This window comes from Balaenoptera musculus, chromosome 2, assembly GCF_009873245.2.
Source record: "Balaenoptera musculus isolate JJ_BM4_2016_0621 chromosome 2, mBalMus1.pri.v3, whole genome shotgun sequence".
Classification (NCBI taxonomy): domain Eukaryota; kingdom Metazoa; phylum Chordata; class Mammalia; order Artiodactyla; family Balaenopteridae; genus Balaenoptera; species Balaenoptera musculus.
Window position 1 is genome coordinate 96577537 of NC_045786.1, and position 19438 is coordinate 96596974.

The window sequence follows — 19438 nt, forward strand, 5'->3', positions numbered from 1 at the left end:
TTAGAAAATAACCTCCTATTTCTGACTTTAAATAATAAAGAGAAAATTCTTTCACTAAGGGTGAGTGGGAACTATACTATAACTTCTGTATTATAAAAGAAGAAGCAGAATTTCCTTGCAGGTTGTGTTCTGTTACCAAAGGAAAGAATTTTCTTATCCCTTGTGGCCAGTCAGGCAAGTGAGTTTTTTAAGCTTTCTATCTTTAGAGGTGTTGGGATTTAAAAAGCAGATTGTTTTATATAATATATAATACGTACATGATATAATTTCATTCCCTGGAGTTTCTGTCTTCAGCTTTTCTATATGAATTATTACAGTTACCTTGTACTGAATCATTAACGTACAGAGCTTCCTTGACTTACAGTAGGCTTATGTTGAAATAACATAAGTTGAAAATATCCTGTCATAAATTCATTTAATACACCTAACCTACTGATCATCATAGCTTAGTCTAGCCGACCTTAACTGTGCTTAGAACACTTACATTAGGCTACCACTGGGCAAAAACATCTAACACAAAGCGTATTTTATGATAAAGTGTTGAATATCTTATGTGGTTTATTGAATTCTGTAGTGTGTGGAAGTGAAAAACAGAATGGTTGTATGGGTACAGAATGGTTCTAAGTGTATTGGTTGTTAACCCTTGTGATCGTGTGACTGACTGGGAGCTGTGGCTCTCTGCTGGGCATCACACAGAGTATCGACCACATATCACTAGCCTGGGAAAAGATGAGACTTCAAAAGTCGAAGTACAGTTTTTACTGAATGCGTATTGCTTTTGTACCATCCTAAAGTTGAAAAATCCTACATTTAACCATTTAACCAAAAATCCTAACCTTAACCAAGTTAAGGACTGTCTTTATAACCTTCCATGTGCTCTGGGTTCACTAGCAGAGTGGTAAGATGACACGCAAAGTATATCTTTAAATTACGCCTCATATGGAATGGAGCTATTTATTTAGAATATTGTTAGTGAGAAAAAATTTAGTAGTAAATGGAATTGGAATATTACAAAGTAAAAGCTGGAAAAAATCAGAGGCAACTCTCATTGTAATGGAAGAGAATAGATGGCTGTGGGTTGGTAGATGGAGAGGGTTTAGCTAATCGTGATTTAAAGTCAGCAGGAAGTTGGTGATTATTGAATGAATCATTGACTGACTTTTTCCCCCAACCATGTAAAAGGAATCTTAATGAAGAATGACTGGTAGAGATGACTTCAGTACAAAGTTGGTTAAAGTAAATTCACAGCACTGAGTTTTCAATGGGTAGTCTGGAAAAGACTTTATCCCCATTAATGGGGATAAATGTGAACTTGTCATAAAATTCACAAAGCCATCTCTTTAAATTTGTAGTAGGAACTTTTGTGGTGTGTTAATTGAAGTGCTTCAGGCAACAGTGGAGCCTTTTGGTTTTATTTGCTCTCATACCATTGTTGCTATGTAGCTTCCATTAATAAAAGTTACATTGTGGTTGGGACTAAATGGAGCCTTAAAGGAAAATTGTCTTCCAGGTTTTTGAAGTCAGTAAAGTGTTTTAATTATTAGGCTAACATCAGGAAGTTTCTTGCTAAGTAGCTCAAAGTTATTTAAATATATTAATTCGATTGTATTAATTGCCTTTAAAACTAATACATTTAAAGATCTAGTTTAAACTTGAGATGAAGGTAATCTGAAAGGTTTTTAGGTAACTTTAGCTATATCTCTCCTTCCTACTGGGACCAGGACTAGACAGATTTATAATAATAATGTGAGTACATGGAAGCCAGTCTGTTCTGTGGGTTCAGAAATCTGGTGAGCCAAAATCTGATAGCATATGGTGGCAGTTTTGATTATTGAAGGGCCCTTACAATATCATTTTTCATGCCTTTTGATAGAATTCTTTCACATTCAGTGGAAAGCCTAGACCTGCTTGGCACATATGCATATAGAAACACATATATGTCAAACATTGTTTTGTAACTTTTTGAAAACTTAATAATGTATTGTGAACATTTTCCCTGTCATTAAGTACTATTCTACCATAGCATTTTCTAGATATTGTGTTTGGAACACAAATACCCTATGAAAATATAAGTGTTCTGTGGATAGATAACTTAGAGAGATAATTCATACACTCTCCCCTTGTTAGAGCACCTTAAAGAAGAATAGCCTAGGAAGAACTGCAGTTAAAACACCTGTTTAATATGGTTTATCCTCATTTTTTATAAATTTATTTGACCACAGAGTCCTTTTTTTTCATCCAATACCTATTAATATCTCATGGAATTTTTATTCTGCAGAACATACTTTAGAAAATACTCCTCTTCAAAATTATATTAATGGCTGCATAGTATTTTATTATGTGAATATACTATCATTTTAATCTGTTATAAACAATGCTGTGATGAACATCTTTGCAAATAATCTTTGTGTATATTCATGATTCCTTTTTCTAAAAAAAAGAGTGTTAAGAAATCAGAAAGCATATTCCAATATATTTCTAAGTTTATTTGTATCACCGAAAAGTCTGATGTGACTCATCTGTTTTGAATATTTCACTCATTGATATTTTTGGAATCTTGTGACAACCAGTGATTGTGTTACTTATTAGCTTAAGTTATGTTTCTATACACATTTGTAACTGCTCTAACAATACTGAATTTATATATGTTTATATGTTTTATTGAAGTAAGAATATAGAATATATCAAGAGCATCTAAATTTTTTTCTTACAAATATTTGTCACTTATTAACTAAGTACATATTTAATTAAGAGTTTCTTCTACAACTCTAGGTGACTTCGTGAATAACTTTGAATGATTTGAAAAAATATTTATGTAATAAAATCTTTAATCAAATAAACTATTCAAAATTTGCTGGATACATTACTCTTCTCTTTAAACGTTCTATATATAGTTTTAAAATTTTATGTATACTTGTATTTCTAATTGCAGAAGAAATGACCAGAGCTGATGTGAACTGGATGCAGCTTGAACAAATGTGTAACTCTTATATATTTTATTTCATTTAATAACTGAAGAGAGATATAGTGTAGTAAGCTTTTAAATTGTGTTGACTGCTCTCCAAGCAGTAAAACTTCAGTGGACTTTCAAATCCACTCTCTTTCACTCTGTTTGACTGATTATTTCCACTTCAATTGTTGCAGTGGGGTCAGATGAACTGGATAGCTACATGTATCAGACAGTGGGTCATCACGCCATTGATTTGTATGCAGAAGCAATGGCTCTCCCCCTCTATCGCCGCACCATAAGAGGAAAGAGCATGGATACAGGACGAGTGTACACCAAATGTGAAGGTGATGAGGTTGAAGATCTTTATGAGCTTTTGAAACTTGTTAAGGTATGCAGAGTAACTAATTACCTTTACTGAATTTAGTGTGTAATTTAGTAAATTACATTTACTGAATTATTTAGTAATAAATAATTTACAACTGCTAGTAGCCCAACTATCCTTTGAAAGGATATTTTGTCTTTTTGGATAGAAAACTATTACTATGCCTTTATATTACATAGTATTTAAAAATAGAACTTTTGGTGTAGTCTGGCACCCATAACTATCAAATGATATTTAATTAAGTTCTCCTTAGGATTTTGGAGCTGATGACCTTTCAGTCATGATTTTAGCAAGTACTTTTTGAATGCCTACTATGTGCTTGTTATATATAGTTCTAGGCACTGAGGATAGGGCAATGAACAGATCAAACAAAGTCCTGTTTTGTTGGAGCTTACTTTCCAGTAGAAGGAGACAGACAATAAACAAATTATATGCTTGGTGGTGAAGAGTACTATGAAGAAGTATGAAGCAGAGTCAAGGTGCTCATGAGTGATGGCAGGGTGTGGTTAAGCAAGACCTTTCTGATATGGTGAAATTTAAATAGACCTAAAGAAAGGGAGAGACTGAGCCTTACTTTAAGTTAGTAAGAGGTATGAATTAAATACTTAAGTCCCTGTATATAAGAGTTTGGCAGTCAATGTGTATTCATTATTAATTTCTCTAGACAGAAAATTTAGGAGAGAAAGTATGGGACTCATATATCTAGTAAGTACTATACTTAGTAAATGTTAATTAATAGAGATCCTTTTAAAAGGATAAAAGCAGTTATCTTTTATCTTTTCATTCTCATTGATAGTCAATTACTTTAAAAAGAAACTGGTAGGGAAAACACTTAGAATTGTTACATAATTTACTGTCTAGTTATGGATGGCATAAGAAGTAGATACTTTTCAAAGGAAATCACAGGGACTTGATTTCTTCCCTCTGGGGATGTACATGCTAATAACAACTATTCTGATTATCAAACAAAGGGGAAGGCATAAAAGAAGTTTTCACTTCTCCCCATGTGCACAACTAAGACCTTGACAGCATTCACTTTGAGGTGTGAAATACTGAGCGCAAATTCTGCATTTTCAAAATTTCTTTCTCAGGGTACAGAGAAACTGTGTATTAAGTTTTTAGCATAAACCAATATTACAGAATGGTGGGACTCAACACTAGAGGTAATTGTATTGCTTAAAAATCACTGATAACTGATAACTTTGGAGAAACTACGTGATAATAACAGGCTTCCAAGAAAGGGAAAGATAATAAATTACTAATCAATTTAATTAAAAATGGGCTGATTAGTAGTAATTAAGAAGAAATTTCCCTTTCAATCCATGCTGTCTTTGGAGAAATGGATGCTTTGCCATTATCTTTATAGTAACCGTCAGTTACGACATAAATTAATGCTAATGTTAAATCTTGACAACTTCTGCTTTGGAAGTTCGTACATGATAATTATAACTATAGCTGAAAGAGATGTTATCAGGTTGTCTGGGACTAAATAGTTCCTTCTTTTTCTGTGCAAAAATATTAATTTTACTATAGGATATTTTAAGGACATAAATATTGGAAATATATTGCTTTTATGGAAGAGATTGTATAACCAGGCTTTTATAGTTAAATCCATTTATAAAACACGGTGCAAAGATTCCAATAGTGGTCTTACATAGTCTAATGAATAACTGAGTAATTATGGAAAAAACGAATTGAGAGGAGCTATAATTCTTCAAGTTAGACTTCACTTGTTTTAAGGAAAAGATGGAATTGCATTTTTTTAATCCTTTGAATATTAATGAAGAATTGAAAGCATTTAGATTCATTTTCATTTTAAACATTCATTTATAACAGGTTGCAGTTTTGTGACTTTCATATATGTATGTCAGTCTTTTGTTTTTGTAAACTCTTTTTCCTCCCCAAATATTAGAGCTAATTTTTGAGTAGGAGGTACTTGTTTTTGCAAAGAGTTTAATTGACTAATTGCTGAAAATAAGTAGAAAGACTTGGAAGAATTTACAGAATTAAAAGTTTCCTAACTATTTTCTAGAAGTCATGAAAACTAATAGAAATACAATAAGCCTTTATGTCTCATAGATTGTCAGCTGATTATGACAGGTAGATATATATATAGATATATATATATAGATATATATATATATATGTATGTATATATTTATATCAAGCTGTTTTCAAAATATCTGGTTATCATATAGCTAGTCTTTCATTCTTTAGAATTTCTTTAATATTAAAATGTCATTTTGGTTCTCATCTGGATTAGTTTGGTATATAGATAACTTGTATTATTTCCTGAAAATATAGTAATTTTCAAATCGTGTGGGTGTTTTCCTTTTAAGTCACATAAAGCAATGAAATAGTTACTGAAGGATACGTCTAAACATCATATCTCTATAGAGAATATGTTTAGGGATCATGTATTCTTTCTTTCTCCACCTGTTGGGAGCCACTTCTTACTGGATCTCATATCGCCCTCTTTCTTGGTTTATTCCCTAATTTCAGTGGAATCCATCATTAAGAGACTGCCTTAGAGAAGTTACTTTCAAATCCTTGCATTTTGAAAACGTTCTTATTCTGCCCTCATATTTGATTGATAAATTGGTTGAATTTAATATTTTAGAATGAAGGTCATTTTTCCTCAAATCATTGAAGGCATTGCTCCATTGTCCCCTAGCATTTTGCCAGTGAGAAGTTTGATGCTAATATGATATTTGTTCCTCTTTAGCTGACTCTTTTTTTAAATTAATTAATTAATTAATTAATTTATTTATTTTTGGCTGCGTTGTGTCTTCGTTGCTGCACGCAGGTTTTCTTTGGTTGCATCGAGCTAGGGCTACTCTTCATTGCTGTGCATGGGCTTCTCATTGTGGTGGCTTCTCTTGTTGCAGAGCACAGGCTCTAGGCATGCGGGCTTCAGTAGTTGTGGCATGCAGGCTCAGTAGTTGTGGCGCACAGGCTCAGTTGCTCTGCGGCACGTGGGTTCTTCCTGGACCAGGACTCAAATCTGTGTCCCCTGCATTGGCAGGCGGATTCTTAACCACTGCACCACCAGGGAAGCCCCAGCTGACTCGTTTTTCTTCTCTGTTATCTTTTATGATTGTGTCTTTATGTTTGACATGCTGAAATGTCACAACAGTGCACTGGACATTGAAGGTTGTTTCCCCTGTATCCCTTCTGCAACTTCCTATTGAGTAGCAGCATATCTCTGTCCTCTTTCTCTTAATGATGGTTTAGGGTGGCATTAATGCAGGTGAAAGCCAGTCACAACATGGCATTCTGGCCATAGCCATTAGGTCAGGGATGATTTTGTTAACCTGCATTGTACCAAATAGAATGAAGCCTAAGATGATGGATTGTTGGCAGAAGATAAGGTCTTTCTCCTGTGCAGAGGGATGTGTGGATGTGAGACCTAGAACTGTTGTGGCTTTTTTTGGGGGAGGCAGGGAAGAGAACGTGCTGTCAAATATGACACACAAAAAATGGCAGAGTCAATAGAATTGCAGTGTGAGGATGACTCTGCAAAATGCTCTTTCATTATTTGTTTGATGATTTACCCCCCTTGACTTTCTTTATTCCCTTTTGCTGGTACCCTCACTGATCAGACTTTAAATCTCCCAGATTGAATTTTCATGTCTCTTGTCTTTTCTCACATACTTTCCATCTCTGTATCTTTTTGTTGTACATTCTGTGAGGTTTCCATTTTAAATGCCCTACTTTCTTGTTGAAATTTTCTTTTTATTTTAGCAATCGTATTTTCAGTAGCCAAGAACTTGTTTATTGGTTGTCCCTTTTTTAATAACAATCTGTTTTTTCTTCTATAGATATAACGTCCCTACATCCATTTTAAAATACAGATTAGAGATTTTAAACATTATCTTTCATTCCCTAAAATATTCATGTTTTCTTTGGGTTTTTTTTTCTCATGTTTCTTTCTCTTTCATGTTGTAGGCTTTTCTCAGATGTCTCAGTTGCTTGTTCATATCTAAGCATAAGGCAAGAGGAAAGCTGACTGTGAATGCTTTTGACATTAGAGTTTTTCCAGCCTCGCATTTCATCCTTGTTATACCTAGAGTTCATAATAATGTGGCCTCGTTTGGTTCCTTTCTTGACTTTCTTCTCTTCCATACCACAGTAGGTTACAGCTTCCTCTGTTGATTTATCAGTTGTTGTTCCTTATTCTTCTGCTTTCTGACTCAAGAAAACTAAATGAAATTCCTTTTCCAGTGGTGTCTCCCCCCTGTTTTCTTTGTTTTTTGGAGATTATAACTTTGTTTTCATTTTAATGGAATCTCTTAATCCAGAAATCTTTCTTAATTTCATTCCAATGGAATTCATTTAATATTCTTCCCAAAGTTGAGTATTCAATTTCAGTCTTCCTCTTCTAATCTTTGGTACTTTTCTTCTTTCATGTTCCTTTTTGCATTAGGCATTTTATCTTGGTATTGATGATGTTAAATATGATGTTAAATTACCTAGTGGACACTTGTTTTCTAATTTGAATACAACAATAAGTGAATAATGATCTTTTTTCTTTTTTAGATATAATATTTACTATTGATAGACAGGCTTGTGAAAAACTTATTTTTTAAAACTGGATTTTAATTTAAAATTTTTAGAAAACATCAATTGCTACTTTACTCTTTGTATTGGTCAGAATTCTTTTGATTATAAGGAGCAGAAAGTAATGTTCAAGCTAGTTTAAATAATAAGAGAATTTACTGACAATGACCTAAAGATAAGTTTAGCTTCAAGTAGATTAGAAACAGGATACAAGCTATATGACCAACCCGCCTGCTGGGCTGTTTTTATCTCTTGCCTTTCTTTTCTTTTGATTCTATTCTCAGTCTGGACCCTTGTAGTTAGAAGATGGTTCACAGTTACATTCTTTCTAGTTCCTACCTAGTAGGAAAAGCTCTAATCTTCTTAAATAGCTAGAGGGAAAATCCACTTATGTTTCATTGTCACTCAGTGGCCTGACATGTATCATCCATGAATGCATTGTTGTTGGGAGAAAATGATTTCATTTGATTGGACAGGCCTAGATCCTGTGCCGTTCGTGGAGCAAGAGACTGAGTCGTGATTGCTGTAACCACATCTACTGTGGTTCTGTGGGAAGAACAGAACCCACTGTTGGCAGGGTAGGTCTCCAAATATAAAGCAGGCTGTTGCCGGTAGAAGGCTGAACTGTGGCAGGGGGTAAAGAGTAACAAGTTTCCTGAGAATAAATAGGTTCCAACTGCTTACAAACTTGAGAACCATTCTAAATGGTTCTTCTTTTGAGATCTTCCTCCCTTTCTCCCCACCCCTCCCCCCTTCTTTTCTTTCCTCCCTCCCTCTCTTCCTTCCTTCTTGGCTTCTTTCAAAAATAGTTGACCATTGGAGCTACAACAGTAAGCTTATACTCTAGGACCTATATATTCAGTTGCTCATGATTTCTCCACCTTAACATCCTGTAGGCATGGTAAACTCCACAAGTTCAAAACTTATTCATTATCTTTCTGCACAAACGTGCTCACTTTTCTGTATTTCCCTCTTAGTTAAAAACATCGTCATTTACCCCATCACCTGAGTCTAACCTGGGGCCTCACTACCAGACTTCCACTTTCTCTCAGTTGCCTCCCACCCCAACCATAACCATTTGATCTACAAGACCTTTTGATATTACTTCTATGACTTCTGAAGTTGACCCTTTGACTTCATTCCCACCATAAATGTTTTTTTTATCTATACTGTGCAAGTCTTCTAACTGGTCCACTTGCCTTCAATATTGCCTTGTGCACCCTCCAGCCTTGCTACCACATTGTCATCAGCTGATCTGCATACATACTTAAATAACCCACCCTTAAGATAAAGTCCAAACACATTAGCCTGGCAAAAAAAGACTCTTTAGGAAGAGGTCCTTGCAAGCCTGCCTGTCTGATCCTGCCATTCCCACATTCCCAAGCTTCTGGGTTTGAGTTATAATGAACTAATTAGGTTTCCAGGAGATTGCTTTTTCATATCTGAGTCTTTGCCTATGCTTTTCTATGCCTTTATCTCTTTGTTCTCCTGAAGAATCTCTTGTTGCTTCATACCCTTCTGTGGAATTGGCTCTAATTCACCTTCCTGTCTCTTCCTTGGCAGCTTGTCCATACCTCTACTGTGCTTCTTAGGATATTATCAATACTAGGATTGTTTATATGATTGTCTCTTGCTAGACTGTGAGACCCTCAAAGACAATCTCAGTACTCTTCATTTTTATATCTCTAGTGTCCAGCTATGTTCCTGGCATATGGATGACGTTTAAAGGATAGTTGAACAAATTAGTCCAAAATTTAACGAATTATCTTTTATATAATAATTTATCTAATGCAGGGGAGCCACAACATTGTTTATAAATATGATGTAAAACCATTGGCAAATTCATTTTATTTTTGTTTTTTCATTTAGAAGCTTAAATAGAAGTGAAACTTTTATTCATAGTTCATAGAATAGAACTTTTATTCATCATAGTGAAACTTTTCAAAATAGGGTGTCCTATCAGATTTGGCAGTGTCACCATTAAGTGTACCAAGAATAATTTCCAGCTGCAGAATGTTTTATAAAAATGCTAAGCAGACACTTTTTCAAGTTATTTTTGGTATATATATCTTAGAAAACCTGCTTATTATGGTGGAAAATTACTTTGTGGATCTCTTTTCACTTTGGATCTCAGGGAAAAACCCTAGATAATTGGGTGGCTTGAGGCAAATCCAAAGGGTTTAGAGCGGGAGGCACATATAAGATGGCCTTAAGATTTTCAGGGAGAACCCATAGTGCTAATTAAACAGGCCCATAGTCCTGTACAGATTGCTTTTGGCTCTTCAGCATTGCACAGCTTGCCTCAAGCCCTGTCGGTTCCCAAGATTTTGGACATTAAGCCTAATCCCTTGGCACAAGAAATGCTTTGCTAATATTGATTCTGGACTCCAAATAGGAAAACTCGGAATTAGCACAGGCCAGTGTCATTTTGACTCCCAGGTGTGGCTTTATTGAGGCTGTGCCATCTCTGGCCCTTTCAATGATAAAGTCAACTATGCATGAGAAAGTACATGATGGATGATCTGTCCGGAAATAAAATGTTGGATCATACTCATCAATTATTACAGTTTGTAAACTTATCACAGGTCTAGAGTCTTCATCTATAGATTTCCCCTAAAGCCTGGAAAACGTGACTCCTTCATTCTAGCAAAACTATCGTTCTGTCTCCTCAACTTTGAACTTTCTCCACTTAGTATCAATGAATGTGTGTGTATATTACACATGCACTTATATACTCTTTCTTTTTATCTTTTGCCTGATTCATTGCCTCTCTATAAATTTACCAACTGACTAACTTTTATGTCCTTGTATTCCTTTCTTCTACGAATTATAGATTTTTTTTCTATCTTATCATCTACTCTATATATTTTAAAGTATGTTGGGTATGTTTGTCTTGTCTTTCAAATTTCTTGCTTTTATGCTTTTCAACCTCTGATGCTTGTGTCCTATTAACTTTTTGGACTATGCTACTATTTATTTTTTAAGAAACCTTTTGTTGATGTCTACTTCTGGAGTTGTGTTGTCTAAGATGCTAGATGTATGTTGCTGTCCTACAGTCTATTATTTCATTTCTAGACCTGTTGTTTACCATGTCTTTGTTATGTTCTCTATTAAATGACTGAGAACACATTACAAAGATTTATAAGTATAAATCACTTTATTCCTTTATTGTTATCTTTACATTTTTTTGTTACATAAGACTTTATTGGTGGTCACACAATAATATGATAGGTCTTGAACTGAACTTTTATGTCAACTTTCCCTTTTAAGTAGGGAATGTCTTCATTCAGCAAGTTTGTAGTGCCTAAATCATAAAGTAGCCATAAAATCAATGATAATATCAATAAATATTTAGAGCTTATCTTTTTTATTGGTAAGAAATGATTTAATAGGGGCTTGTTCTGTGACATGTGAGAAAAAATTGAGTGAATCAAAGGGATGTGTTAGTTGACCTTGACTTTTCCTGTTAACTTTAACCTATACTACTACCATTTAGAGACTTTTCTTATGTCATTCATTTTGCAAACATTAATTGGATGCTTATAATGTACCACTACTGTAGAGTAAAAAAATGTACAAGACGTAGTCTCTGCTTTCACAGACCCTAATGAGATAAGACATATACACAAAGAAACTAATATAATGTAGAGTTGCCATTAGAGTGTGCATTTAATAGGCTTGGGGATTCAGAGGAGAAAAAAGTCCCCTGTGTTGGGGAATCAGGAGAGGCTTTACAGGGAAAGTTACATTTGATATCCTTAAAGGTTGTTTCAATTTTGACAAAGGCAAGCATGGAAAATGACTAAGAGAATGTTGCAAATTAAGGGCATAGTTTAGCCACAGTCATGGAAGCAGGAAATCATGAGATATATTAGGGAAATAGTAGTTCAATTTGGCTAGAGCTCAAGAGTTCAAGGAGTAGTGGGAAATTAGTCTGGAAAGGTAGGTTGAAGCCACAAAAAAGAGTGTCTTAAATTTTAGACCAAGTTCAGGCAGTGAAGAGTCCCTAAGGCGGTATTTTCCAAACTCAGTTTGGTGGTCACATCTTTTTCCTTAAATGAAAGAGGCTAGAATAAAATAGAAAATATCAAAATGCAGTGTATGTAGTAAGCTTAATTATTATTTTGGGAAACATGCGCACGTGTGTGTGTGCATGCTAGGCTGTTAACATTACATGTATATATGTGTTTCTTACTGTTAAACAAATTGTCATGGTCAAACAAGTTTGAAAGCCACTACCTTGAAGGATTTTGCAAAAGAAATGACATAGAATTATATGGTTGAAGGGAACTTCAAGACCATTAGGTTGAACCACTAATAATGTAAGAAATGGATTAGGGAAGTGGAATTCTGGAGATGAGTTCAAATTGGAAACTGAGATACTCGGCTAGCTGAAAGGTTCTGAGGATCTAAACTGGGGGAGTACCAGTGGGAAAGTTGAAGAGAGGACATTGAAGAGGTGGGTTGATAGAGCTTGATGGTAATATTTAAATAAAAAGTGACAAGGAGTCTATGTAAGGTACCTTGTGAACTGACAGTTCCATGGCTAATCTACTCAGCTTTCACTGGGCACTGTTGATAATCAAATGAATTACAATAGCTATCCATTACAAATATTGTGATCCTCAATTTTGCAGCACCCTATCTTTGTCATCTCTTTAATCTGGTATAGGATGGTATAGAAGGTGCTTTATATCAATCTGGGTTCATTTAATCAAGATTAACTCTTAATAAATGTTAGTCTTGATGGTCCTTTTACATCTTCTTCATAGGGTTATATGTAGTACACATCAGCTAAAATAGTCCATCATATTTCTTGACTCTAAATAAAAGCACCTATAGGGAAGCACAATGTATGATATTAATGCTTTTAACATAATAGTCATGCATGTAGGTGGGATTCAAATTACCATGGTCTTTCTCCACTCTCTCACACTCTATAATGTATCCTGCAAACTCCTGCCAGGTTAGTCTTTCTAGAGTGTAGATCCAGTCACATTTGTCTCCTCATCAGAAACCTTTGCTGTTTACCATTGACCCCCTAGGTGCTCTGCAGTATGACTTCATCTTATCTTTCATATTTTCCCAGTATTCCCCCACATAGAACCTGTGTTCCACCTGCACTAGACTATTGTCAGAACTCATTCTTCCCCATATAGTCCTTGTCTTACCTGCTGAGTGCTATGTTTTATTCAGAAATAACCTTTCCTCTCCAATTCCTTCTTTAACATGGCATCTCCTTCTTGATGTCTTCCTTGATATGCCCCCACTGAATGTAATATCTTCCTCTCTGGACCTTTCATGTAACATTGTATTTCTCTTATAGTACTTAATCTATCTTGATATCCAGAGCTACTGGCTCTGTTTTGTTGTGTAATTTGTTTTTGTTGTGGGTTTTTGTTTAAAGGTTATAATTACTTCAAGGGGCAAGGATTGTATTTCGTTCTTTTTTATTTCTTATGGACTATACAGGCATTGTGTTCAACTATTCTCCTCTGGAATTCAGTTTTTCCATCTGTAAAATTTGAATATATCTTCCTTTTATCCTTTTTATCTGTTTTGAGAATAAATGAGAAAATATATGAGAGCCTCTTTAGGTTTCTAGAAAAAAAGATGCTGTATAAGTTACTTTTTTTTTAAAGCCTGTCAACTTCATGTCAGTCTCAGATTTTCTTTCTCCTTTATTCTCTAGCTTCCAAAATAATCCAGTACAGCTAAATAAAGTCAGTTTTTTTCATTGCATACAATTTCCATTAGTATATTAATATTAAGTAGTAGCTGCAAGTTGGCATGGAGATGAGTGTAATTCCTCTTGACTTTATTAGTACATTAATGCAGAGAAGAAAAAGAATGGTAATCATTCAAATTGTGAAAGAGGTTTTAATGGGGGCAAATTTATATTATATATTGGATTGAATTTATTCTACTACATTTGTTGCCTATAATTTTTGGCCCTCTGAGTCTTTTTTAGACTCTTTCAGTCAGATAGTTCAACCTTCCAAGAGATGTGTGGAAATAATGTTTTCTGTCTAGTTTCCTATATGAGTAAACTGAGGCATGGATTGTTTCAAAAGAAGATAAAGAAGTGAACCCAAAGATGACAAAGGTTCTTATTAATAGATGCTTTTTTTTCCATTAAAAATTATTTTGGCGTGTTCTTTTAGGGTTAAACTATGCTTTTTTTTTTTTTTTTTTTTATGCTTATTTTTAAAATTGAAGCAGTATATTTGCTATTAACTCATTTGTAAAAAGCCTTAAGCAAGGACTTTCATTGAGGGTTAATGAACTAAATTTAGAGAATTTTGACTTTTGAAATAGTATGTAAAGAATTAACAGATTTTAAAAATGGCTCTTAGAATGTCCAGAGGCAGTAAAATGGGACAATTATGTGCACTCCTGTATATAAGAGCAATTACCTCTCAATGCCAGCAGAATTTTCCTACCCTTATTCATAGAATCTATGGTGCTGAGGCATGTGGTCACTTTGTGTACTTGCACAGCGTAGGTGCTCAATGAGCAGTTGTTAAATTAGACTTACTAATCTGAGTCTATCTAACCTTCACCAAATTTAGCTAATATTGATCCCTATAGATTTCTATAAAAATAGAGACAAATCAGAAGAGGCAGAACTATTTATCAGATATTTATTTTCCCTTCCTTGTGCAAAATACTTTGCTGCCTACTATAAGATTGTTTCTAGAGCCGTTGAAATGGTCTGTGGTCTCTTTTAAAACCAGTTCCCTTGTGGATTCTTTCCTACATACTAATTTTGCAAGGTGGTGAGGAGAGGAGGAAGAATCATCATCACTTGGTACATAACCCGTGGTCTTCCCTTTTGAGCCTTTCACAGTTTCCCTCCTTTAATGATTTTTATTGGTTTCACAGTCATTTTTGTGACTTCTTAACCCTCACCCAACTTGTACTGATTTTGAGTGGTCATATAACCTGGGCTTGATCACAGAAAGCTAGTAGGAATCAGGCTAGTGGACTTCAGTGCAAAATAACTTGATACTTTAAGACAGGATTTCTTAATTTAGAGGGGAGAGATGTTTTTGAACCCTGAAATTTTGTGCAAATTTTTTGTGAATGTAAATTTTTCTGGGGAGAGGTCCAAATTTTTATCATAGACTCACAGCGATCTGTTCTTTTCAGAAGTTTAAGAACTACTATTTTAACCATCAGTTTCAGAAAGCCTTGTAGCCTAGGGGTACACATGACTACTCAGGTTAGGCATCTACTGTCCACTGAGCTATGTGCTATGAGATCAGAGGGAGCTTCTGTGGCTTCCAAAGAGTGAAGAGGAAAGTACCATGGAGGTAGCACCTGAGAGCAGATGGGGATGTCAGGCATTTCTCAAGAAAAATATTAAGATCTCAAAAATAATAGAGTGAAAAGTGGCATCTTATAATTTCATGTAGGAAATGATGACCAGAGAAGGGCCAACAGGCTTGGACCTTGTGTGTGTTCTGGATGGTTCTTAATAAGCCTTTGGATTTTATGTTGAAAGAGAAAAGGATAGGGATACAAAAAGCAGTGTTCCTGATTTTCTCAAATGTAGCTTTCTTTTTTTGAATTTCTGTTGTGCTTAGTTACTTTTTTGGGTTGTTATTACATTATGCCTTGTGTTACATCATTATTTGCATAGGTATTATATCTTCCTTGTCAGTTTATAGCCTCTTGAAGGCACAACTTTGTGTTTTTCAACTTTGGATACTCTGCAGTGTTCATCATGGTGCCTTGTCCATAAGAGGTGTGCAGAATTTGTCATTGTGTATTTGCCCTAGGGATGCTGTTGAAGATTTTCACCATATTGCATGTTCAACTTTATAACGATCCAAGGGTGAAATTTCTCTCAGGACTTGGTCTTTATAATGGTTTGCCTTACTATAACTATTAAGACGGTTTTTATTGTATGAACACTAAATCATGCAACTCATTTTAGTTTCTTCTTTATATTGATTGTTAGAAAGCCCAGAGCCATGTGATTTTTTTTCAATTATTTTTGTCTTATTGTAATTATAGTTGCTATTGTTCATGTAGCACTACCTGCCAGGCACTGTCCTAATCTCTACACATTATATTCTAATTTATCCTTACCTCAACCCTGGTTTATTATCCCTGTGTTACAGATATGTCATTGAGATACAGAGGTTAAGTAACTTGTCCAAGGTTACACAGCTAGAAAGTAGAACATGTACTTTTAATCACTGTGTTCTGCTGCCTCCCAGCATTACATATGTGTTAATTCATGCAGATATTACCATATAACAATACATATATAATACATATATAGACCAATAAGGCATGTGTGAATTAGCAGTGAGACAGAGGGGGCAGGTATGTGGTTTGATAAGGGGAGGTGGAGTTATTATGTCTTGGATTAAATTCATCTATCATCTGCGATCTCATCTCATTTCAAAGCTCTCAGAATAGTTTTAGATTATTGCTACTCAGAGTATGGTCTAGGGGCTGGTGCTAGTCGAAGAAGTGTTTGCTGTTGGCTCAAAGTCAGCTATTTATAGAAATTGAAGGTAAGTATTTAGAAACTTTTATAGTAATTTGAGAGTAATTTTATATTTGTTGAATCTAATAATAAAAATTTGGCCTTGTGTTTTTTATCTTTTTAATTTTTTTTTTGTAATTCATTTTAATTGCATTTTACAAAAGTGTTGGTCTTTGAGGGTTTGGAAATCTTTTTTTAAAAAGTGGTCCTTAACTTGGTTTGAGAAGCACTGGTCTAGGTAACAGCTTTTCAAGTTTTTAGGCTATTGTTTGAAAAAGAAGAGACGTGATCTGTAGCTTGAAATTACATTCTAATCTAAACCTGGTTCTGAGGATGAATTAGGAATTGGTATATTTGGCTGCATTGTCAGTTTCTTGATTCTGTGAGAAAAGGCCCTAAATTGAATGGACTTTTTAGGGAAGGAGGGCAGTTTTCATTTTTTTTCTTATATTTAGTACTTTTCTCAAGAATGACACATTTTATTGATTCCTTGATCCAGGATAATAGCATGAGGAACTTGTCTATCACTTACAGTTACAGCCTCCTTCCTTGACGTAAGTAGCTAATAAGGTACTTCAAATTTTTTTGTGTTCAAATTTTTTCCTGGAATAACAGAAAAGAAAAAAGATAATAACAGTAACAGAACATTGCTGATGATGCCACCTTGGTGTGATAGTTCTACATTTATGGAAAGCAGAGATATCTTCGTTGAAATAATATTTGCAAAACCAGTTCAGTTTTTATTTTTTTGAATTTTATTTTTATACAGCAGGTTCTTATTAGTTATCTGTTAAACCAGTTCAGTTTTTAATTTTTCTTTTTCTTTTTAGGTGGGTTGGGAAGTCTTCTTCTACAATATAATATGCTGTAAAATAACTACGTGTTCAGTTACCAATCCTAATAGGGTGTTTTAGTGTCCATACAATTGCCATCTTGTCTTTAAAATAATCTCTTTTTGGTGATCCCGTAAAGTAGCATTTGATGAGTTCTTTTCATCACTTTTTTTTTGGATGTTTAAAAGCTGGTCTGCAAATAGAGAAATGGGCTAAGGATATGAGCAGGCATTTCACAGAGAAAGAAATTCAAATAGCCAAAAAATGTTCAACCTCACTAACTCAAAAATGCAGCTATCACTTGGGCAGGATTAAGAAATGATACTGGTTTTGGGGAAGTGAGTACTCTTATGTGCTGCCAACAGCCCTAGGAATTGGTTCAGCCTTTCTGAGTGTAATTTGGCAGAACTCATCAGAAAACAAAAAAATATACTGTCTCTTTATCCAGCCCTTCCACTTTGGGGGATATATTCTAAGGAAATAAAGTTGTACTGAAAGATTTAGAAATGGCTGGCAAACTAAATTATGGTGTATCCATACAGTGGAATGCTGTATAGGATCAAAACTGAAGTTGCAGATATATATCTATATATATTATTAGGAGGAGGAAATGGAGTACCAAATACTCTGTATGGTATAATTACATTTTTGTATAAGTATTTGTACAAATATATGCATAGAAAAATATCTGAAGGATAAATTTTTTTTTTAAGTACTTTATTTATTTATTTATTTATTTATGGCTGTGTTGGGTCTTCATTTCTGTGCGAGGGCCTTCTCTAGTTGTGGCAAGTGGGGGCCACTCTTCATCACGGTGCGCGGGCCTCTCATTATCGCGGCCTCTCCTGTTGCGGAGCACAGGCTCCAGACGCGCAGGCTCAGCAATTGTGGCTCACGGGCCTAGTTGCTCCGCGGCATGTGGGATCGTCCCAGACCAGGGCTCGAACCCGTGTCCCCTGCATTGGCAGGCAGATTCTCAACCACTGCGCCACCAGGGAAGCCCTGAAGGATAAATTTTTAAGTCTGTATATGGAAAGTATTAAGAGCATTGGTGTAATTTTTGCACATTGGAATTTTTGATTCTTTCCTCTAATGAACATGCATTGCTTTTGAAGCTTCTTTGTTGAAGATTTGGCTTCCATCTTAAAATGCACAGAATGGTATAGTAGTCAAGGAAACCTGGTAATCAACAGGATGTCGCCATTCCCCAGGTCCTTTACTGAAGGTTCATCAGGAGCCTGTTTTTCTTTTCTTTTTAGAGCTGGTTCTTGAAAGCTGTATTTGAGGGGTTTTTTTGTTTGTTTGTTTTTCTGGTTTTTTTTTCCTTCTGTGACAAATGCCTATCATTTTCTAAACAAGAAAGCCAATGTCCCAGTTAGGTGTGTGGGGTTCTTTTCATTCACTTGCAGCCCTGTTGTGTTAATACTGAATAGGCAGAGACAGCCTGACTGGTGGTGAAAGATGGTGAGCCAGCCTCAGGGCTTTTTCTGGTCAGCCCTAAACCTCTGATTGCCACGTTTTCCTAATTTCCCATTTCCAGGGCATCACTAGAGTGACCTTGCTTGCTGAATATGACGCTCTGAATCTCAAAGATTTTCACATGCATTTGGAAGTGGGCAGCCAGGCGATTGTTTACAGGACTCTGAATGAACTGTGCGCTCACAGCAAGTTTGATAAACACACCATTTCCTCCTTTTATCAGTGAGATTGCAGAATGTGAAGTATGAGTTTCCAGTTTTACTCATTCTCCTCAACCCTTTTCCTGTTTAAAAACTTAGACATACTAATTGGATGCTGATCTGTCCCTGTTTTTTATTTTGCTTACTGGTAGTTGACGGCTTATTCCACTACTTACCTAGGCAAGGTTTGGCAGTCCTTCAAAAATAAACTTTCCATGTATTCAACTTAAAGGAGATTCATCCCAAGGAATGTAATGTGAGCACTAATTAACAGTAATGACTGCTAATCACTTTGCTTTTTATACTCCTTTAGGAGCACTGCTATTATCCAGTGTAGTTAAGTAAAATGCTTGTATATGAATCAACAATGCTGCATCCTTTTAGCAGCTATTGCTCACAGTCAAGCTTTGCATAAATTAGAGTTAACCAAAATTGATTTTAGTATGCTACATTTCTTTTTATAATAGGAAACTAAAATATCTACTTAAATATCCTGAATATTAAAGACATTACCTGTTTTTCTTTATTTCT

At 35.0% G+C, this 19438-nt stretch overlaps 1 protein-coding gene across 3 annotated transcripts in view; it reads left to right on the forward strand.

The window, feature by feature from the left end:
- The window catches only part of DPH6 (diphthamine biosynthesis 6), a 167313-nt gene that overhangs the window by 5228 nt on the left and 142647 nt on the right, over window positions 1–19438 (forward strand). For 2 of the 3 annotated variants that reach the window (XM_036843777.1, XM_036843776.1), the window contains exon 3: window positions 3145–3338. In XM_036843777.1, coding sequence (XP_036699672.1) covers window positions 3145–3338 — 194 coding nt within the window. Of the gene's footprint in view, window positions 1–3144; window positions 3339–18768; window positions 18949–19438 lie in introns of those variants that run through there. The other variant, XM_036843778.1, reaches the window with a different exon arrangement.